This window comes from Papio anubis, chromosome 9 (genome assembly GCF_008728515.1).
Source record: "Papio anubis isolate 15944 chromosome 9, Panubis1.0, whole genome shotgun sequence".
Lineage (NCBI taxonomy): Eukaryota > Metazoa > Chordata > Mammalia > Primates > Cercopithecidae > Papio > Papio anubis.
Genome location: NC_044984.1, coordinates 10390493 through 10413587, shown reverse-complemented (window position 1 = coordinate 10413587; position 23095 = coordinate 10390493). Strand labels below are relative to the sequence as shown.

Below are 23095 nucleotides of genomic sequence, written 5' to 3'. Positions count from 1 at the left end.
CGGCATCCCGTTAATACTCAAATCATTCTGATTGGGAAAGAATAAATTATCCCTAGATATTGGTTGAAATGACGTACCACTTAGCAAATAAACATACAGAGTTCTTACTATAGTCTGAAAACTGTGCTAGATACTGGGAAAACACAAACCTGTTTCTTTCCTTGGAAAACAGATATGCCAACCAGCAGTTGAATGCAATGTGATAAGAACTAAAACAGGTATAAAAATGTGGGAGCATAGAGGAGGCAGTTACCAGTTCTATTTAGAGAAGTTGAGGAAAACTTCTCAGATAAATTGATATTTGGATTAGATCTAAAGGCATCTTCCCAAGGAATGAATGGGAAGGGCATTTCCGTCTGTGCAAATATGTTCAGCATGAATAAAAATGGCATGTATGGAAAATTATGGCAATGTGATCAGTTAAGCTAGAGAGGACATTGTGAGTGAGAGTGAGGAAGACTATTTTTTTCAGTTTTTGTTGAGATGAAGCAAGAGAAGGGAAATTTAAATTTATATAAAGAAAAAACATGGTTAAGTTTTTTTTGTGTGTGTGTGAAAGGACTTGAATATACTTATATGCTGAGGGAAAGGGGTGAATGGAAAATGAGTTTTAAGATACAGGAAAGAAAGGAGGTAACTGATTAAGCCAGGTCCCTGAGGAGATTGGGGAGTAGAGAATCCAGGGCACACACAAGTGGACAGGAAAAAGAATAGGTGAAGATGCAGATAGGACTATGAATAGGGTGTCATTAAGTTGAGAGAGTTTGCATAAACTTTATTTTCTTAGGGAAGTAGTAAGATGTTTCACCTGTCAAGAAAGAAAAGGAGAAGACTTAGAGTTGAAGGCCTGAAAGGGCAGCAAAATTTGGAACAACCATTAAAGGGAATGAAAATAAAAACTAGCAATGGCAAATCTGGGTGTTAAAGGCAAAGCTGAGACTCAAACCCATAAACTTTTAGGGACACCAATCTTTATACTTGCGTGATTTGCTTTTGGAGAATGATGGCGGGAGATGGTTGGAATACATATGACTGGAGTCTTTCGGGTTGGCTGTGATGGAAAGACAAAGAGGAAAGGAAGCTTAAGGATGCTGGCAAGAGAACTGTTGAAACAAGGAGGGGGAGGAATAAAGAGGAGAAGGCTAACAATGTGCAGAACATGAAGAATAACAGGTGAGGTAGAAAAGAGAGGTAAAGATGGTTAGATTTATGTCAGGAGATTGCATAGCTAGGAAGAGTTAACTATATGGACTTCGAAATCTCTAAAAGATTTGGGAGAAGAGGAAGAGTGTAAACCAGTAAGAAGGTGAACCAGAAGCCAGAATCCTCCAAAAATGATTGCCAGTGATAACACAGAAGAGAGAAAAAAAAAGAGGTACAATGTGGTGTAAGTCATATGACCTAGGCTTCAGATGAGATCATAGGGTCAGAAATATGGAACAAGTAATAAACCACTTTTTTGTCTTTATTTTTCTTTTAACATGTATTCAGTGAAGATAATAGCTATATAAATCTTAACAGAGAAATATATGGAGGAGAAAATGTTTCTTTCCCCCACTTAGCCCTATATCCTTTGAAAGCCTTTTCAATGCATTTACATGCATACATATATAATTTTGGGGTGTTTCGACAAAAGTTGATAATGCTGTATGTTTTTTGCAGTTGGGTTTAAAAAATCTTGATCTCTTTCAATGGCTAACCCTTTAGTTCAAAACATCTCATAGTAATAGATGTGCCATTAACCATTTTTCATTGATAGATGGTCATGTTGTTTGCATTTTTTTCACTACTACAAACAATGCTGTAGTATTGTTGTACATACTTTTTTGTGCATATAAGGATTTCTTTACAATACTTATTAAACTGCTAAATTGAAGATTACGTCCAATTAATATTTTGATAAATTCTGTTAATTTCCCTTTTAAAAATGCTGTGCCAATTTACAATCCTGCCAACAGTATATGAGATTAGACCATTCCTCACGTCCTCGCCAGGGATAAATATTGTAATTCTTTTTGAAATTTAAGATATCACTTTCCAAGGTGGAGTAGACAAATTAGAGGCAGGTTTTCAACCAGTCAACAAAGTGATGAAGACTGCTGCTGTTGTAATGAGGAAGGCTTGAGTTCCTATGTCAGTTTTGCCACTTGCTATCTGTACTAAGTTACGGTGTTGTTAAGTTTACTTTTGGGGCGCAGAAAGATCATATTTATGGTGAGAGTTCGGTAGCATTTATCATCATAATAGAACTGGGAGCTAATAGCGGCCATTAGATAGTTCATTATGCTTCCAATTTTATCAGGAATTGGGTTGATCGCATTTAGAGTGTATTTAACAGGATCAAATTTTCCAAAAAGATAATCGAAATACACGCTGAAAGTGTGGCAAAACATTTTAACAGGTGTCGTCCTGACAAATTGGAGATGAAGAGTGTAAGGCACTAAATCAAGTTGGGTGTTTTCAGCGTTTAGACTCTGGAGAGTTGAAATTCACCGTGTCTATGACCAGCTCATACATCATTCTCTGTAGGTATCTCGTCTGGCATTACCGGCTGGCGGATGCCTCTTTTCTGCCAGGAGACTACAGTTGGCAAGTGACTCCTGGAAGAAAATCCGTCAGGATTCAATACGGTCCTCGTCCTCGTAGGGCACTCCAGGAACCTGCCTAGAGCAAGATGGCGCTTTTCCTAAGCACCTCTCCGGGAGAGAGATTTCCATAACGAGAGTCACGCACTTGAAGGCATCTTTGCCATTACCCAAGATGGTGAGCCGTCCAGCCTCATCGTTTCCAGGTTTCAATATGGCTCCCCGCGTCACCGAAGAGGTTAATATCAGAAACGAACTTGAACTCGCGCGGAAGTGACGCAAGCAGAAGTTGTCGCGCTTTGCATCTCCACCTCCCGTGCTCCGCCCCCGGTCTTACGTTTCGCCCCCGGTCTTACGTTTCGCCCCCGGCAGCGCGGACAGCGGAGCCAAGATGGCGGCCGAGTTGGAGTACGAGTCTGTGCTGTGTGTGAAACCGGACGTCAGCGTCTACCGGATTCCGCCCCGGGCCTCCAACCGCGGTTACAGGTACTAACCCCGAGGCGCTGCCGCACACGCGTACTCTGTCGCAGGTGACAGCTTCCTCCTCAGCTAGCACGCTGCTCGTCCCTGCCACTACTACCTCTGTATTGTCACCTTGCTAGCCTCCCTACCTGGGTTGTCATCTCCCTGACCTCCTGCTCCATCTCCACTCTGGACTGTCATCGCCATATTTCTGCCGTGTTTTTTTTTTTTTTTTTTTTAAATGACCACTCTGCATTATTCCACTCCGCCTCCCCCGTAACCCGCTGGGACACCCATCTGCTCCCCATCATCCACTTTCAGTCGTGCCTGCTCCATCGCCAGTCCCCTTTCATTCGCTCTTCTCTGCGTCCTTCAGCTTATCATCCTCATCCTCTCTCCAGTTCCCCTTTCCAGTTCCCCCATGCACATTTCCAGGTCACACACCTTTCCAGTTCCCCATGCACATTTATGGGTAATCGTGTTGCTTGCCACTCTCTGGATGATCTGATTTATTTTTTGTACTGTTGTCAATTTCGTCACCAACTGTCATCATCCACCATTCGGTTTTTCCTTCAGCTGTTTTACCAGTGAGCAAAGGTTATGATCATAAGCTTTACAATGGTTGTTCATTCTGTTTCTTCTCATTGTATTTTCTTGATGATTAGATAGTATTTTCTGTCTTCCTTCTCTACCTCCCTTCTTAACCTCTCCCACACCTTTTCCCTCCAAAGTTGAGGCAGCATTTTTCTCTGTAGGGCCTAACTAACCACCTTGTAATCCAATGACTGTGAGGTTCTGAGGATGCTGTAGGACATTATGTAGTTGAAAGACAGTTCACTGGGCTTCATGTTAAACAATATGAGTGTGAGCCCTTTCCAAGCTCAGTTTTCTCATCTGTAAAATAGAAAAAAAAAAAAACAAAAAAAACCTGTTAGTGATGATACCTGTGCTCTCCTGATAATGTACTTAACAAGGGTTTTTGGGAGAGTAAAATTAAGTCATATAATGGATGTGAAAGAATGTAGGAAATGCAGTAAAGCAGTTATAAATACTATTTGTTCGTTTTTGTTTTTTTTTTGTTTTTTTTGAGACAGAGTCTCGCTCTGTCGCCCAGGCTGGAGTGCAGTGGCCGGATCTCAGCTCACCGCAAGCTCCGCCTCCTGGGTTTACGCCATTCTCCTGCCTCAGCCTCCAGAGCAGCTGGGACTACAGGCGCCCGCCACGTCGCCCGGCTAGTTTTTTGTATTTTTTAGTAGAGACGGGGTTTCACTGGGTTAGCCAGGATGGTCTCGATCTCCTGACCTCGTGATCCGCCCGTCTCGGCCTCCCAAAGTGCTGGGATTACAGGCTTGAGCCACCGCGCCCGGCCCTTGTTCGTTTTTTTTGTTTGTTTGTTTGTTTTTGAGATGGAGTCTCGCTTTGTTGCCCAGGCTGGAGTGCAATGGCTCAGTCTCAGCTCACTACAACCTCTGCCTCCCGGGTTCGACCGATTCTCCTGCTTCAGCTTCCTGAATAGCTGGGATTACAGGCACGCACCACCACGCTGGGCTAATTTTTGTATTTTGAGTAGAGATGGGGTTTCACCAAGTTGGCCAGGCTGGTCTTGAACTCCTGACCTTGTGATCAGCCCACCTTGGCATCCCAAAGTGCTGGGATTACAGGTGTGATACCGCACGCAGGCGTCGGGTTTTTTTTTTTTTTTTTTTTTTAGAGAGGTAGGGTATCATTCTATCATCTAGGCTGGAGTGCAGTGGTGCGATCATAGCTCACTGCAGCTGCGTACTCCTGGGCACAAGGGATCCTCCTACTTCAGCCTCCCAAGTTGCTAGGGCTATAGGCATTGCCTCACCATGCCTGGCTAATTTTTAAATTTTTTTTGTGTAGACAGGATCTTGATATATTGCGCAGGCTGGTCTCGAATTCCTGGCCTCAAGTGATTCTCCTGCCACAGCCTCCCAAAATGTTGAAATTACAGGTGTGGGCCACTGCACCTGGCCAAGATACTGTTCTTATTCTTCTCTCTGACCCACATCATCATTGTGATTTTTCCTCCTGGCATTTATCATTACCTTGGCTGAAAAATTACCCTCTCCTTATGTCTATTATTTTGCTCCTTACTGGAGTTTTATTCATCATGAATTGATATTTTTATGCTTGCTGACCTGTGCACTGGGCCCTGTGGGTTGCACCTTTGGCAAAGAGGTAGCAGTTCTGTTTTTAATAAGTTTTTAGTTGGACCCCAAACTGACCCTGAGTAGAAATCAACATGCTTTTAGATGGTAGTTACAGGTACTATATGAGTCACTTAAACATCATCTTCTTTGGGAAGCCCTATGTGACCCTTCCATTCTGGTTTAGATATGCACCCTGTGTGCTTCCATAGCACCTTATTCTTTTTTCTTTTTTTTTAACTTTAAGTTCTGGGATACATGTGCAGAATGTGCAGTTTTGTTACATAGGTATGCATGTGCCATGGTGGTTTGCTGCACTTGTCAACCTGTCACCCTCGCCCCTACCCTGAGAGCCCCAGTGCGTGTTGTTCCCCTCCCTGTGTCCATGCGTTCTCATTGTTCAACTCTTACTTGTGAATGAGAACGTGTGGTGTTTGGTTTTCTGTTCCTGCATAGCACTTTGTTCTTGTCTCTATTCCAGGGCTCTTCATTTTGTATTGTAATGGATTGTTTAGTCTCCTTTTTTCTCCAGACTGGACTGTGAACAACTTGAGATCTTTTTAACTTTATATTCCCAGGGTCTAGTACCGTATCTGGTACACTTTGGGCACTCTGTAAATGTTGACTGAAAGAAGAAATCAGTAGATTACACAGAGAAACCTAATCACATAAATGGCATTAATTGAACTGTTAAATAAGGTCAAATAGCTCACTACTTCCAACTTTAGGAGTTAAGGGTATGATACACATTGAAGTGGGATTATATTCTTTTTCTTCAAGTTTTTTTTTTTTTGAGATGGAGTCTCACTCTGTTGCCCAGGCTGGAGTGCAGTGGCACAATCTCAGCTCGCCACAACCTCCACCTCCCCGGTTCAAGTGATTTTCCTGCCTCAGCTTCCCAAGTAGCTGGGACTACAGGTGCACACCACCATGCCTGGCTAATTTTTGTATTTTTAGTAGAGACGGGGTTTCACTATGTTGGCCAGGCTGGTCTCAAACTCTTGACCTCGTGATCCGCCCGCTGTGGCCTCCCAAAGTGCTGGGATTACAGGCATGAGCCACTGCGCCTGGCCCACTTCAAGCTTTTTAAAACACCTTGCCTCTCTCACCCATATGCATTCTCTATCTTCACTTCCTAGTTTTCCACAACCTTTATACTTACATCAGTTAACTGCACTGAGCCATTAAAGCAGTTTCTTAATTTTCCTCTTTTTCCTGTTATACTTCTGTGTTTTTCATGCCTATTGGCTTTTTTTTTATCCTCCAAGAGACATGTTATCATCAGTCACTTTTTTAGTATAGTACATGAAGAGAGCAGAATTAAGTTTGAATAACAATATTTATTTGCTGGGTTACTTTTGGCAAATCACTTACCACTTTTGAATGTTAGTTTCTTCTTTTGTAAAAATGACTGTAACAATACTTACCTTGTAGGATCCTCTCACTTAATTTTTCTTTCTTTCTTTCTTTTTTTTTGTTGAGACAGAGTCTTGCTGTGTCACCCAGGCTGGAGTGCAGTGGTGCGATCACGGCTCACTGCCATCTCTGCCTCCCAGATTCAGGCGATTCTTGTGCCTCAGCCTCCTGAATAGCTGAGATTACAGATGTGCGCCGCCATGCTCGGCTAATTTTTTGTATTTTTAGTAGAGATGGGTTTTCACCATGTTGGCCAGGCTAGTCTTGAACTCCTGGCCCTCAGGCAATGCACCTACCTCAACCTCCCGAAGTGCTGGGATTACAAGCATAAGCCACTGTGCTGGGCCCTCTAACTTAATTTTCACAAGAATGGACATGATGCCTGGCACATAATAAATGCTTGATAAATGGTAGTTTTCTTGTTGTCTGCATAATCTTTCTTGTTTACCAGAACCCACTTTATATATAAGCAGGATTTATTCTCTAGGCTGACATTAAAGGACAAACTGGCCTTTTCAAAAAGCAGGAGGAATTTTTCCTTTGAGTGACTGAGAAGATTAAAGAGAATAATTGACTTTAATTCACCTAGTGTAAGCTCTTCGTTCCCGGACTTTCACTGACCAGACTTCTAGACTATGAGAAGGAAAATTGGGGTTGAGAAGAAACTTATTAGGCCGAGTGTGGTGGCTCACGCTTGTAATCCCAGGACTTTGGGAGGCCGAGGCGCACGGATCACTTGAGGTCAGTAGTTCCAGACCAGCCTGGCCAAGATGGCGAAACCCCGTCTCTACAAAAATACAAAAAAATTAGCCAGGCGTGGTGGCGCCCGCCCGTAGTCCCAGCTGCTTGGGAAGCTGAGGCAGGAGAATCGCCGGAACCCGGGAGGCGGAGGTTGTAGTGAGCTGAGATCATGCCACTGCTCTCCAGCCTGGGCGACAGAGCACGACTCCGTCTCAAAACAAACAAAAAAACTTACAAATGCTTAGAAAACAGTCTGAACGCGGTGGCTCACTCCTATAATTCCAGCACTTTGGGAGGCCAAGGCGGGCAGATTACCTGAAGTCAGGAATTTGAGACCAGCCTGGCCCACATGGTGGAACCCCATCTTTGCTAAAAATACAAAAGAAATTAGCTGGGCATGGTGGCCCGGGCCTGTAATCTCAGCTACTTGGGAGGCTGAGGTAACATAATCGCTTGAACCCAGGAGGCGGAGGTTGCAGTGAGCCGAGATCGCGCCAGTGCACTCCAGCCTGGGTGGAAGAGTGAGACTCTATTACACACACACACACACACACACACACACACACACAAATAAGTAAATGGTTAGAAAACACTTCCAACCTGTAAAACTTTTAAAAAAATATTCGTCACTACCCTCTTCCCTTAGCTAAATCAGTATTAACCTCTATAATGTGTTTCAGTGTAATGAAAGAATAATGGACTTTGAAGTTAGGCATTATTACTGTGTTTTCCTTTCCATCATTTAGAGAGAGAGAGGTATGATAGGCTTTTCATGCCTACTTCACATAGCTACTATAAGGACATAATAAAATGTACACGTGGAATCTTACTGTGAATCATCATAATGATTTTTTATTAATATATATGAAGTTTTATTACTAAGGTAAATGAAAATTTGTGAGGTGAGTTTAAAGTATTGTCAGAGGACCAGCAAAATCAAGAGTTCTTTAGATTAGGTCTTGGAGTAGGAAAGGAATTAAGTCTCAAGGCTGAGGGAATCTGTTGCCACGAATATCCATTTACTTACAGAATTTATTAAATATTGGGCACTAGATACACAAGATAAATAAGGAACTCATCCATGAAAAACACATTTAATAGGCTTGTTCCTAATTCTTTTTTTTTAGAGACAGGGTCTCACCCTGTCGCTCAGACTGGAGTGCAGTGGGGCGATCATGGCTCACTGCAACCTCAAATTCTTGGGCTCAAGCAGTCCTCCTGCCTTGGCCTCCCAAAGTGCTGGTGTTATAGGTGTGAGCCACCGTGCCTGGCTGTTCCTAATATCTTTAATAGCCCATTTACATTAGCTTTTGGTGGCATGATTATAATAAGTAATGACTCATTAAAAAAGTATAATAGATGAGGAACTTTAGAGCTCTGTAATCTGGATCAGATTTAGGTACTTGAGAGTCTTTGAGGGCAGGGAATCAAGAGCGAAGAGAATGGGAAGGATTTATTTTACAGATCCTGTTCAAAACCTGTGCTAATTTTCACTTTCATTTTCTTCCTTTCAGCTTTTTACCTCTCATCTTGTTAAACTCATTCTTGTTCATATATACCTTATTGTTGCTTTTCTTGCCTTTAAGTATTAGTCATTGGTTTCCTAAAAGAGGAATTATTAATAACTTTTACTTTGCTAATCTCTTTTCCATACTCCTGGCAAAACAAATCACAAATACAATGTTTTGTAAAATTCATCATAAATAATCTTAGTTGTTGTTCAAGTTGATGATAACACATTTTATAAATTTCTAATGTTTTCATGGATGTTTGTATCTCCAGCCCAGATGTCTTTCTTGAACTCATCTCATATATTTTACTGCCTACTCTACATCTCTTGAAAATCTACGAGACATCTCAAACTCAGCATATTTAAAACTGAATCCCTGATCCTTCTTCCTAGACGTGTTCCACCTCATCTCAATAACTGGAAACTCCTTTGCTCAGGCTAAACACCTTGGAGTTGTCCTTGACTTCTCTTTGTGTCCTCTATCCCGTATCTAATCCATGAGAAAATCCTACTGCTTGTACCCTAAATATATCCAGAATCTAGCCACTTCTGCTACCATTGTGACTTTTCTAGATTACTGCAGTAGTCTCTTAGCTAATCCCACTGCTTCAGTCCTCTTATCCCTACAGCTTTTCTCCAGACAGCAGATGTAGTAATCTTTTTAGAATATAAGGGAGATCATGTCACACCTCTGCTTAAAATTTGTAGTAGCTCTTTTTTCACTCAGAGTGAAAGCTAAAGTTGTTCCTATGGCCCACAAGGCCCTGCGTGATCTGGCCCTCTGTTACCTCTCCTACCTTGTCTCTTACTCTGTTCTAACCGCAATGGCTTCCTTGCTGTCTCTCAAACATGCCAGGCATGCCCTACCTTAGCACATTTGGGCTAGCTGTTCCCTATGTCTAGAATGCTTTTCCCCCTAGATATCTGTATGGGTAACTCACTTGCTTCACATTTTAGTTCACATTTCACCTTAATGAGACCTACCCCAACCACCCTCTTGAATGCTACAACCTGTTCATTCTCCCACTGTCTTCTCAATCTTCCTAATTTGCCTCTACATTTTCTTTTTACCTTAGAACTTACCACTTTCTAAGATACTAATTATGCTGTTTATTTTGTTTCTTTTTTATTTTCTATCTTCTATTAAAATGTAAGCCTCATGAGGGTAGGAATCTTTGTTTTGGTTGCTGTTGTATCCCAAGCATCTAGAACAGTGGTGCCTCTGTCTTAATAAGTATTGTATAAATATTGATTGAATTCAGTGAAAGATAGTATATTTAGTGATTTGGGAGGGCTCCCATTATCTAGGATATTTAATTTAGTAGACTTTGTTGTTATCTGATTAGTAAAGCATTGTTATCTAGTATAGCATCTATAGTTTGAAAATAGCATTGTTATGAGAAATTTTATTTATTTATTTATATGAGACCAAGTCTTGTTGTGTCACCCAGGCTGGAGTGCAGCGGCATAATCTCGGCTCACCGCAACTTCCACCTCCCAGGTTCAGTTGGTTCTGCCTCAGCCTCCCGAGGGATTACAGGTGCACACCACCATACCCAGCTAATTTTTGTATTTTTAGAAGATGGGGTTTCACCATGTTGGCCAGGCTGGTCTCAAACTCCTGACTTAAGTGATCCATCCACCTTGGCCTCCGAAAGTGCTGGGATTACAAACTTGAGCCACCACGCTCAGCCAGAATTTTATTTTTTATTGCTTTTATTCGTGCTTTTACATCTTTTTAATGATGCTTATTGGACTCCAAAGTCCTCAAGTAGTAGCATTGTCTTTTACTTGCTTTGGACTATATGTAACATGAGGCATCTAAATATATCATGCATTATTCTTGTTGATTAATAGGTAGAAAGAATAGGTAATCCAGGACAGGGAAATAGAAATACAGTAAAAGATTCTGGGTAGGCTTTAGTAAATTAAGGACATGTGCCTGAGCCTTCCTCTTTTCCTCTCCTAGGGCATCTGACTGGAAATTAGACCAGCCGGATTGGACTGGTCGCCTCCGAATCACTTCAAAAGGGAAGATTGCCTATATCAAACTCGAGGATAAAGTTTCAGGTAATCTTCACTGGTGACCCTCTAATATTAAGGATATTAATTTGGTGTGCTTTTATAAGTACCTTCAATTTGGGGACTGGAATGGAAATACTTGTTAATTGGAGTTCTGGATTTTGGCTTCCTTTGCTCAAAAAAGTCTTTCTCTTATCTGTCAGGGGAGCTGTTTGCTCAGGCTCCAGTAGAACAATATCCTGGTATTGCTGTGGAGACAGTGACAGATTCCAGCCGCTACTTTGTAATCCGGATCCAGGATGGTACTGGTAAGAGACCTGGGATTGTGAATGGAATGAAGTCAGGAAAACAGGTGAATGCATGGCCATGAAAAGTGTGTCCAGTTGCATTTATCTTTCTTTGGTTTACTTCATTTTTTCCTTCCCTTTCTCTAAAGTTACTATAGTTGCTAAAGGAAAAGTATTAACGTGTTATTTGTAATAGATATGAGCACAAGTTCAAGATGTGGTAATTCATATGTAGACTTAAATAAATCAAAACGCCACATCTAACAAAAGAATTAACACATTTTGCACTTTGGGAGGCCAAGGCGGGTGGATCACTTGAGGTCAGGAGTTGGAGGCCAGCCTGACCAATATGATGAAACCCCGCCTCTACTAAAAATACAGAAATGGCCGGGCGCGGTGGCTCAAGCCTGTAATCCCAGCACTTTGGGAGGCCGAGACGGGCGGATCACAAGGTCAGGAGATCAAGACCATCCTGGCTAACCCGGTGAAACCCCGTCTCTACTAAAAAATACAAAAACCTAGCTGGGCGAGGTGGCGGGCGTCTGTAGTCCCAGCTACTCAGGAGGCTGAGGCAAGAGAATGGCGTGAACCCGGGAGGCGGAGCTTGCAGTGAGCTGAGATCCGGCCACTGCACTCCAGCCTGGGCGACAAAGCGAGACTCTGTCTCAACAACAAAAAAAAAAAAAGTACAGAAATTAGCTGGGCGTGGTGGTGCGTGCCTGTAATCCTAGCTACTCGGGAGGCTGAGACAGGAGAATTGCTTGAATCCGGGAAGCAGAGGTTTCAGTGAGCTGAGATCATGCCATTGCACTCCAGCCTGGGCGACAAGAGCGAAATTCCATCTCAAAAAAAAAGAAGAATGAACACTTTTTGACCGTTTATTGTTTGTGGTAGTTTTTGGTGGGGCAAAACTTGAATCATATTATGTGTGGGGCAGTTATTCTCACTGTTTTCTCCATGGTCTATAACAAAGATTGGCAAACAGACAAATAATAAATATTTTAGGTTTTGCAGGTCAAGTGGCCTCTGTTGCAACTACTCAGTTTTGCTGTTGCAGTGTGAAAGCACTGTAAAAATAAATAAACACGTTGATATTGACTATGTTCCAATGAAACTTTTTCTAGAAAACCAAGCTATGGCAGGATAAAGCATGTGGACTCTATGTAGTTTATCAACTCTTGGTCTGTGAGAAGATGTTTCACAGTCAGACTTTGTCTAGTTAGGGTGACTGTTATATTTTCATTGGGCAGAATTTGCCATAGAGCAGCAGTCCTCAACCTTTTTGGCACCAGGGACCCATTTTGTGGAAGACAGTTTTCCACAGACCGGCATTAGGGGATGGTTTCAGGATGATTCAAGTACATCATGTTTATTGTACACTTTATTTCTATTATTACATTGTAATGTATAATGAAATAAGTATACAACTCACTATAATGTAGAATCAGTGGGAGCCTTGAGCTTGTTTTCCTGCCACTAGATGGGGGAGATGGGAGACCCCCATCTAGGAGTGATGGGAGATAGTGACAGATCAGATCATCAGGCAGCAGATTCTCATAGGGAGCACATAACCTAGATCCCTCACATGTGCAGTTCACAGTAGGGTTCACACCCCTCTGAGAATCTGATGCTGCCACTGATCTGACAGGAGGCAGAGCTCAGGTGGTAATGCAAGCAACGGGGAGTGGCTGTAAATACAATGGAGCTTTGCTCTCTTGTGTGCAACTCACCTCCTGCTGTATGGCCTGGTTTCTAACAGGCCACGGACTGGTCCCAGGGGCTGGGGACTCGTCCCAGGGGCTGGGGACTCTTGCCATAGAAGATACTTCCTATTCGAGTCTTCCTACCTTTTCACAGGGCGCAGTGCTTTCATTGGCATTGGCTTCACAGATCGGGGAGATGCCTTCGACTTTAACGTCTCCTTGCAGGATCACTTCAAGTGAGTGAAGCTTGTCCTTAGTTCCCCGGTTGAATGCTTATAGGCATGCTGCTTCTCACATGAATGGGCAGTGTCTCTTTTCCTCCTGGTTTTTTATTTCTTAAACTGTTTCATCATGATTATAAATCTCCCCATTCGCTTTTGTTTCCTTCGGTCATCTTTGCATCTATTCTATGTTTCCTTTCCTTATAGCCTGCAGTATGTTTTAGATCCCTTGTGCAGTAGTCTGAAATGATGCTCTGTCGAATTTGCCCCGTCTTTTTTCTTTTTTTTTTTAAACTTTTAATTAAAAAGTAAACTTTAATGTCGAAAATGCAAACTTGGGGAAGGCAGAAAGGTGACACACAAGGCTGTCACTTCACACTTGGAAGGTTGCACAGCAGCTGGGCAGAGGTGCTCCTCACTTCCCAGATGGGGCGGCAGTTGGGCAGAGGTGCTTCTCACTTCCCAGATGGGGCGGCGGTCGGGCAGAGGCGCTCCTCACTTCCCAGACAGTGGGCAGCTGGACAGAGGCACTCCTCACATCCCAGACGGGGCGGTGGCTGGGCAGAGGTGCTCCTCACTTTCCAGACAGGAATTTGCCCTGTCTTTTAGGTGGTAGAGGGAGGTCTACAGTAACAACAGGGCTTTATGTGGGGAGTTGTGTGCCACTCTTGTTACCTTATGTAGCTGACGTGTTTTGTGACTTTTGCAGTATTTCTTTAGCCTGCTTGATTTTGTTGCCGCTGTGGTTGACAGCACTATGCACAGTCAGCTTCCTACCTCAAGAGCAAGCGTATCCTTTTCTGCCTCAGGACTCTTTGAAGTTGTAGAAGGCTAAGAGCAAGGTTTAACTTGGAAAGATTAAGAAACTAACACCCCCTCAGGAGCAGCCCCCAGCTGTGGGGAATGGGAATTGGTGGCTAAATGCCATTCTTTTGGAAGGGGCAAGTCTGATATGTATTCTGTGAGATTTCTCAGAGGGCCCCCAGTGGGATTGAACTCCAGTTGTTTTCTTTCTTGGCTTTTTTCCTTTCTTTTCTCACTCTTTTTTATCTCTCACTGTGCTTTCTGGAATCCCATTTCATAAAAGTAAATACACCCAAATTTGTATGTCAGACTCTGCTTTCAGGAAATCTCAAACTAAGATAACTTGCTCTGTTCCCAAAGGTGGGTCAAGCAGGAATCTGAGATTTCCAAGGAATCTCAAGAAATGGACGCTCGACCTAAGTTGGATCTGGGCTTCAAGGAAGGACAAACCATCAAGTTGAGTATCGGGGTGAGTATGGTTTTGAAAAATTTTGTTTTCCTGTGCTTCCATAAGCCTATCACATCTTTCTCTTGCTCTCCTTTTTTTCTTTTGTAGAACATTACAACCAAGAAAGGAGGTGCTTCTAAGCCCAGGACTGCAAGGGGTGGGGGCCTGAGCTTACTCCCACCCCCGCCAGGAGGCAAAGTCACTATTCCCCCACCGTCCTCCTCAGTTGCCATCAGCAATCATGTCACCCCACCACCCATTCCGAAATCTAACCATGGAGGCAGTGATGCAGGTAAATCTGATACTTCTAATTTTGAGAAACCCAATCTTATAGTTTTAATTAAGTAACACCTGTTTGTCAAGGAGAGTTAATGTTTTTGCTATGAAATAGCTCATGGTACTGACAAGGTGATTCTGGCAGCTTCTAGCAAGGAATCAAAGCTTTTCTGTAAACTAAGAGTCGTAGTATCTCGTCGGTTCTTTGGCAGAAAATATATGCTTATTAAAAAGACAATTTCCTTCACTTTTTTCTTGGTTAGATGTTTATAAGCTTTTGAGTCAGATGGACCAAGATTTTGGTCATGGCTCTGCTACTTTATATTTGAATGTGCTTGGTAAACATTGCTTCAGTTTTTTGAGTCTCAATTTCCTTATCTACAAACTGGAGATGTAAAACCACCCCTGTGGGGACCTTGGCTCACACCTGTAATCCCAGCACTTTGGGAGGCTGAGATGGGTGGATTGCTTGAGCTTAGGAGTTTGAGATCAGCCTGGGCAACATGACGAAACCCCATCTCTGCAAAAAAATACAAACATTAGTTGGATGTGGTGGTGCACGCCTGTAGAACCAGCTATTTGGGAGGCTGAGGTGGGAGGATGGCTTGAGCCTGGGAGGTTGCAGTGAACCATTATTGCGCCACTGTATTCTAGCCTGGGTGACAGAGTGAGACCTTGTCTCATAAAAAACAAACAAACAAACAAACATAAATAAATAGATAGATAGATAGATAGATAGATAGATAGATAAAATAAAAAAATTACCATCCCAATGTCGTGAGGGGCTAAATGATTTGACAGCACCTAGCATAGCACTTGGAACATGGTAGCCATTTAGTAAATGTTATTTCTTAAACCTTCCCATTTCTTCACAAGAGCAACTGGGAGAAAAGGAGATTTGTCCATACATTTTCATTCTTTTTTTCTGTCTGGTGGGAGAAAGAATAAATATAGTTACATCTTCTCATTTGAAAAGTGAGAGCATTGGAACTGAGAAAAGAAATTTTCTAAGATTAGGGAACTATGTCTTAGAATCTGAGAATTTTAACTTAATGTATTGGACAATGCAGATAATTGGTTGAATTGATTACTAAGGCTAAGCTTTCTCTTGCTGGAATTTTTGAGGTGAAAATGTTACAGCCTGCTTCTTTTGGTAAGTGTTGCCAGAAGGCACTGGGGATAGTATCTAAGATTTTTTTTTTGATTAAATTATTATTTTGAGATAATTGTAGATTAACATGCAGTTGTAAGAAATAATATGAAGAGATCCTGTTTACCCTTTTCCCAGTTTCGCTCAATTGGTAATATTTTGTGAAACTATTGTCAATTATCACAAATCAAAAATTGACATTATACCACTTTCTCATCTTACTCAGCTTAAACCATTTTACATGTTCTTATCTGTGTATATTTGTGTGGATCTGTATATTTAGTTCTATGCAGGTTTTTTTGTTTGTTTTTTTATTTTTTGAGACAGGGTCTTACACTGTTGCTCAGGCTAGTGGTGCAGTCATAGCTCACTGCAGCCTCAAACTCCTGAGCTCAAGAGATCCTTCTGCGTCAGCCTCCCAAACATCTGGGACTACAAGTGCACACTGCCACACCAAGCTAATTTTTAAATGTTTTGTAACAACAGAGTCTCACTATGTTGCCCAGGCTGGCCTCAAACTTCTGGGCTTCAGTGATCCTGCCTTGGCCCCCCAAAATGCTGGGATTACAGATGTGAGCCACTGCATCTGGCTAGTTCTTTGCAGTTTTGTCGTGTGTAGGTTCATGGATCCACCATCATTTCAGGCTATAGAACAGTTTAATCACTACAAAGATCCCCTGTGTCAACCTTACACAACCACACCCATCTCCCTCTCATCCTTTCTTCCCCCATTCCTAACGCTTGACAATCACCAGTCTATTCTCCATCTTTATAATTTTGTTACTTCAGGAATGTTCTGTGAAAGGAATCATACAGCATGTAACCTTTGGGACAGGCTTTTCCCACTCAGCATAATTCCCTTGAGATTCATTCAAGTTGTGTATATCAATAGTCTGTTCCTTTTTATTGCTGAGTAGTATTCCATGGTATGGATATACCAGTGTGAGTAACTATTGCCCAAGGAATGACATCTAGGTTGTTTACAGTTTTTGACCATTATGAGTAAAGCCGCCGTGGCATTTGTGTACAGATTTTTTGTGTGAACATAAATTCTCATTTCCTAGATTTTGATGATGTTTTTCTTTTTTCTTTTCTTACCTTGTGTTTAGATATCCTTTTAGATTTGGATTCTCCTGCTCCCGTCACGACACCAGCACCAACTCCAGTTTCTGCAAGCAATGACTTGTGGGGGGACTTCAGCACTGCATCCAGGTGATGGGCGCAGGGAAACTAGCGCACTCTCAATCAGGGTGTAGAAGATAGGTGCAGTCAATTGAAATCTTTGATCTGGAGAAGCAATGGATATGCAGGTCACATAGAGTCTTTTGGAGGAGTTATAGTGAAGGAAATATAGTAGTGCTGGGAATGGTGGGACAAGAAAACTGTAGGATGAGGTTTGAATGGGATATTTCAGGCCTTGGTAAGTAGAATTGCCATGAAGTGTAGTTTTGGAAATTCTAGGCAGTGATTTCTTAGAAACTATTAAGTAAAGAATGGAGTTGTTATCCTAATATGATGTCTTTGACTTTCTCTATTCTCCTGTCTTGCAGCTCTGTTCCAAACCAGGCACCACAGCCATCCAACTGGGTCCAGTTCTGAATGGCATTGGCAGGACATTAAGGACAGACTTGAGGAATAAAAAAGACCTTGAGGGCACCAATCTGTGAGGGAAGTTAGGAACCCATTTCCTCCCCAGAACCAAAATGACTGGACAATCTTTTTCATAGCTTCTCCATTACATTCAAGCTGGTTTATGTCACTCCCCTGTGTTGTTACTTGTGCAGCCAAGAAAGTATCTGTTATCTCCTGCTTAGTACCAAGGTAGGAGACTAGTGGATCTTATCATAGTCTTGGCTGACCATGCAGGGCTCAAAAGGCCAGCGTCTGTTTGAGGGGGAATGACCTCTAACATCTGTAAAATTTGTCTCATCTTTTAAATTCTTTAACTTATTTCAGAATCATCTCATGACCCTTGTGTGCCTCTTTGTGAAGCCCTATTTGGCAATTTCAGGGGAGTCAGAAACCTTGCAACTTCCTTCTCCACTAACCCAGGACTAAAAATGGACAGGCTGACCTCAGTGTTTACAAATTCAGAATTTTGATAGGGGTAGATATGGAGAAAGGCCTATTTCCTGGGTCTCTGCTGTGTAGCCTCCTTCAGGCTTATTGTACTCAGTGAACATCCAGTGCTGGGTGCAGCTCCATCGCCCTCTTGTGTGTTTACATGTTTCTTTCTATGATAAGAGGGTTGTGTTGGTGGCACCTCCACTATTCTTTTCTGTTTGTTGAATTTGAATTGTGTAACATCTTTGACCAGTGGGTGTCTCTGTAATGAAGGAGGTTCAAGAGGCTGTGCTTTCCAAGTGATAGTCTATAGGAGTGTTTAATTTCTTGCAGCTCCATCTGGTTGCTGCATTTGAAGCATGGCATTAATTTGTATTTGCCCTGTTATTTGACCTAAAGTTGAAGGGTTTAGAGTTTTTAACCTGATCTGTAGAGCAGAGAGGTTGAAAACACTTAACTCTTGTTTAGTACCCTCATTGCCTTGCTGCCTGGGTATCTGGCCCCTTTCCATAAACATTTCTTTTCAGTTCATGTAGTTCTTTAACAGAAAGCTGCTATTATGTATATTGTCATTTGTGAAGGAAGTTGGAGAGTCACAGCTTTACTGTGACAGGTTTTGCCCAAGGCTTTGATACCTGTCACCCAGGGCATCTTAAAAGCAAGTTGTTGTCCCACTACTTTCCTTTCCCTCTGCCCTGCCATTCCTTTTACAATGCTGTGAAAAAAGTTGTGCTTCTTAGGTGAGTGGGTACTTTCTGTTTTGTTTCTCAATGAGCAATTTTGAGGATGAAATGGGAAGATATAATTGCTTCCCTTTTGCACCTATTTGGGTATGTACACTCTGGCAGAAGGGAGTCCTTAGGTTTAGTTTCAAAATATATTACTTTCCTGGATTCCCTTCTTAACTTTTTCTGACTTGGGTCCATTTTCTTTTCATTGCCTCCTTTTCCAGGCAGCTCTATTCTTGCAGAGCCATGGCAGGACATATTAAAATTCCAATAGAGAACACTAAAAGGAAAGTCTGTAGAATCACTAGTGACTAAATACTGGGAACCTATTTTCTCAATCTTCCTCCATGTTGTGTTCTTTGTATTCTCAAGATGATAATATATTATGTATTTGAATTCCTGAAAAATGGAAAATGTTTAAGATATATGTATATAAAGCATATGCTGTATTGGTGCAATAATGGTAATTAAAAATATGAAAAAAGTGTCTCTTTTATCTTTTAATTTGCTTATTTGATTACCTTTTAAATTGAATCGACCAAACATAAATGGACCAGTAGGTAATAAAGGATATTTATATCACTGTTTATTAAGAAATAAGGCTTTTAAGAAGTTGAGACTAGAGCTTTGTGCTCATGGTCCTAAAATGACAGAGCACTCTGTGTAATCAATGAATATTCATTATTTATTTTCTGGTGCAGTTAATTTGCTTCCAATTATCTTCATGATCTAGGCCACTTCTTATATCTTAACTGTAATCAGCAGAAATGACAGGGATCAGTGTAAGAGAAAGAACTAAGGTCAGAGCCACAGACTTTGGAAACCAGAAAAGATCTTGGGAGTTCTTGTTCAGTGATTGTTACAGGAGATAAATTAGCTAGATGTGGTGGTTTACTTCTGTAATTCCAGCACTTTGAGAGGCCAAGGTGGGAAGATTGGTTGAAGCCAGTTCAAGACCAGCCTGGGCAATATAGCGAGATCTCATCTCTACAAAAAATATATAAATTAGCTGGACATGGCAGCAGGTGCCTGTAGTGCTAGCTACTTGGGAGGTTGAGGTGGGAGGATCACTTGAGCCTGGGAGGACGAGGCTGCAGTGAGCTGTGATTGTACCACGGTACTCTAGCCTCGGTGATAAAATGAACTTTCTCAAAAAAAAAAAAAAAAAAAAACCAAAAAAAAAAAAGCAAAAACATGAATCAAGGCTGGGCACAGTGGCTTATACCTATAATCCCGCACTTTGGGAGGCTGAGGCGGGTGGATCACCAGAGGTCAGGAGTTTGAGACCAGCCTGGCCAACATGGTGAAACCCTGTCTCTACTACAAATATAAAAATTAGCTGGGCGTAGTGGTGGGTGCCTGTAATCCCAGCTACTCTAGAGGCTGAGGCAGGAGAGTCACTTGAACCTGGGAGGCAGAGGTTGCAGTGGGTGAGACTGCACCACTGCACTCCAGCCTGGGTGACAGTGAGACTCCATCTCAAAGAAACAACAACAACAAAAAACCCAAAAAACCCTCCCTTGAAAACTAAAACTATAGCTACAATAATTTGTTAGTGGATACGTGGTATAAAAAGATGAAAATTGGTATCAACAACAAAATGCGGCTGGGTGTGATGGCTCATGCCTGTAATCCTAGCACTTTGGGAGGCTGAGGCGGGAGTATTGCTTGAGACCAGGAGTTCAAGACCAACCTGGCCAACATAGTAAGACCCTGTCTCTAAGAAAAAACAAAAATTATAGATGGGATGGAAATTTAAAGTGCAGAGTTTTTGTATGTGATTTAAATTATCAGCTTAAAATAGACTGTTAAAAAGTGTTATGTAAACCTCATGGTAATCACAAAGCAAAAACCTACAGTAGATACACCAAAGATAAAGAGAACAAAGTACTGTAGAAAATCATCAAATAACAAAGGAAGAGAGCAAGAGAGGAAGAAAGGAACAAAGGGCCCACAAAACAAAAAACAATTTTAAAAATGGCAGTAGCGAATCCTTACCTATTAATGATTATTTTGAATGCAAAATGGATTACATTCTCCAATCAAAGGACAGAGTGGCTAAATGAATTAAATAAACAAGACTCAACTGTATTCTGCCTACAAGAGCCTCACTTCACCTTTAAGGAAACATACAGACTGAAAGTGAGGCATGGAGAAAGATATTTCATGCAAATGGACACCAGAAGAGAACAGGGGTAGATATATAGTCCCTCCTTATCTGAGGTTTTGTTTTCTGTGCTTTCAGTTACCTGTAGTCAACCATGCTTTGAAAATACTAAGTGGAAAATTTCAAAAATTATTCATAGGTTTAAAAGTGGCACACTGTTCTGAGTAGTGTGATGAAATCTCACACCATCCTACTTTGCCCTGCCCTGGATGTGAATCATCCTTTTGTCCAATGTATCCATGCTTTATATATTACCTACCTATATGACACTTAGTAGTCCTCTCGGTTATCTGATTGTTGTGGTAATGCAATGCTTGTACAAGTTCAGTTAACCCTTGTTTTACTTAATAGTGGCCCCAAAGCACAAGAGTAGTGACTCTGGCATATTGTTATATTTATTCTGTTTTATTATTACTTATTGTTAATCTCTTGCTGTGCCTAATTTATAAACTAAACTTTATCATAGGTGTGTATATATAGGAGAAAACATAATGTATATAGGGTTCAGTACTATCTGTGGTTTCAGGCATCCATGGGGGATCTTGGAATGTATTCCCTGAGGATAAGGGGGAAATTCTGGATGTATTTCAGACAAAATAGACTTTTAAGTCAAAAGCTATAACAAGAGTGAGAGACAGAGTCATTACATAAATGTCGAAGAGGTAAATTTTTTTTTTTGAGACAGAATTGCCCTCTGTCACCCAGGCTGGAGTGCAGTGGTATGATCTCAGTTCACTGCAACCTCTGCCTCCTGGGTTCAAGTGATTCTTCTGCCTCAGCCTCCTGAAGCTGGGACTACAGCCACGTACCACCATGCCTGGCTAATTTTTGTATTTTTAGTAGAGATGGGGTTTTGCCATGTTGGCCAGGCTGGTCTTGAACTCCTGACCTCAAGTGATCCACCCACCTCGGCCTCCCAAAGTACTGGGATTACAGGTGTGAGCCATTGCGCCTGGCCCAAAGAGGTAAATTCATCAAGATGATATAACAATTATATGTGCATTTAAGATTGGAGCATCAAAATATATAAAGCAAATAACAGATTTTTTAAAAAAGAGAAAGTAAGTTTATTAAGAAAGTAAAGGAACAAAAGAATGGCAGAACAGCCCTCTTAACATTTTAGTAAGGTCAGTTCATTACCTTCAATGTTTTCTAGATGAGATACACCAGTTGTGACAAATGCTTGGTCTTAACATTGAATTGCAGGTCACCTCAGAATAAACTAAATTCTATTTTCCTTTTTTCATTCCAGTGCATTTTCCCCATTTTTCCTCTGTATTGAGGATGGCAAACAGCTACTTTATGCCTTGCAAATAAATTGGTTTCTGCGGTCATCATTACAAATCAAGCCAATTGGGTGCTGCTGTGCATATCAAAGCCTACAGCTTCTCCACGAATCCTAATACAGGCCAGTTGATTCTCTTCAAGAAACTATCAAACCATCCCTGCCTTCTCCACCATATCTTTGATGTTTCCCTGCACCTTTTCTTTCTTTTTTAAAAAACTTCTATTTTAGATTCAGATGTACATATGCAGGTTTATTATATAGGTAAATTGCGTGTCATGGGAGTTGGATATACAGATTATTTTGTCACCTAGGTAATAAGCATAGTACTTGATAGGTAGTTTTTCTTTTTTTTTTTTTGAGACGGAGTCTCGCGCTGTGTCACCCAGGCTGGAGTGCAGTGGCGCGATCTCGGCTCACTGCAAGCTCCGCCTCCCAGGTTCACGCCATTCTCCTGCCTCAGCCTCCGAGTAGCTGGGACTACAGGCGCCCGCCACCACGCCCGGCTAGTTTTTTGTATTTTTAGTAGAGACGGGGTTTCACCATGTTAGCCAGGATGGTCTCGATCTCCTGACCTCGTGATCCACCCGCCTCGGCCTCCCAAAGTGCTGGGATTACAGGCTTGAGCCACCGCGCCCGGCCGATAGGTAGTTTTTCGATCCTCTCCCTCCTCCTCCCTCCCCACTCAGGGACCCAATGTCTGTTGTTCCCTTCTTTGTGTCCGTATGTACTCAATGTTTAGATCTCATTCATAAGTGAGAACATGTGGTATTTGGTTTGCTATTCCTGCATTAGTTCACTTAGGTTTATGGCCTCCAGCTCTATCTATGTTGCTGCCAAGGACATGTTCTTTTTCTTTTTTCATGGGAGCATAGTATTCCATAGTGATTATATACCACATTTTCTTTATCCAGTCTACCATTGATGGGCATTTAGGTTGATTTCATGACTTTGCTATTGTGAATAGTGCTGCAGTGAACATATGTATGTGGCATGCATGTGTCTTCATGGTAGAATGATTTATATTCCTTTCGGTATACACCCAACAATGGGAT

General features: G+C 41.8%; 1 protein-coding gene across 1 annotated transcript; it reads left to right on the top strand.

The window, feature by feature from the left end:
- The first annotated feature begins 2033 nt into the window (after positions 1–2033).
- NECAP1 (NECAP endocytosis associated 1) lies at positions 2034–19077 on the top strand. The gene is made up of 8 exons (XM_003905932.5): positions 2034–3071; positions 10855–10955; positions 11111–11215; positions 13052–13133; positions 14283–14391; positions 14479–14662; positions 16906–17008; positions 17347–19077. The coding sequence occupies exons 1-8, from the start codon at positions 2977–2979 to the stop codon at positions 17393–17395; spliced, it is 828 nt and encodes a 275-aa protein (XP_003905981.1). The 5' UTR covers positions 2034–2976; the 3' UTR covers positions 17396–19077.
- The last annotated feature ends 4018 nt before the right edge of the window (positions 19078–23095 follow it).

Coding starts and splice junctions, on each gene's coding strand:
- NECAP1 (XM_003905932.5), top strand. CDS start 2,977: ATGGCGGCCGAGTTGGAGTACGAGTCTGTGCTGTGTGTGAAACCGGAC. Junction 10,956..11,110: donor ACTCGAGGATAAAGTTTCAG/GTAATCTTCACT, acceptor CTTATCTGTCAG/GGGAGCTGTTTGCTCAGGCT. Junction 13,134..14,282: donor TCCTTGCAGGATCACTTCAA/GTGAGTGAAGCT, acceptor CTGTTCCCAAAG/GTGGGTCAAGCAGGAATCTG.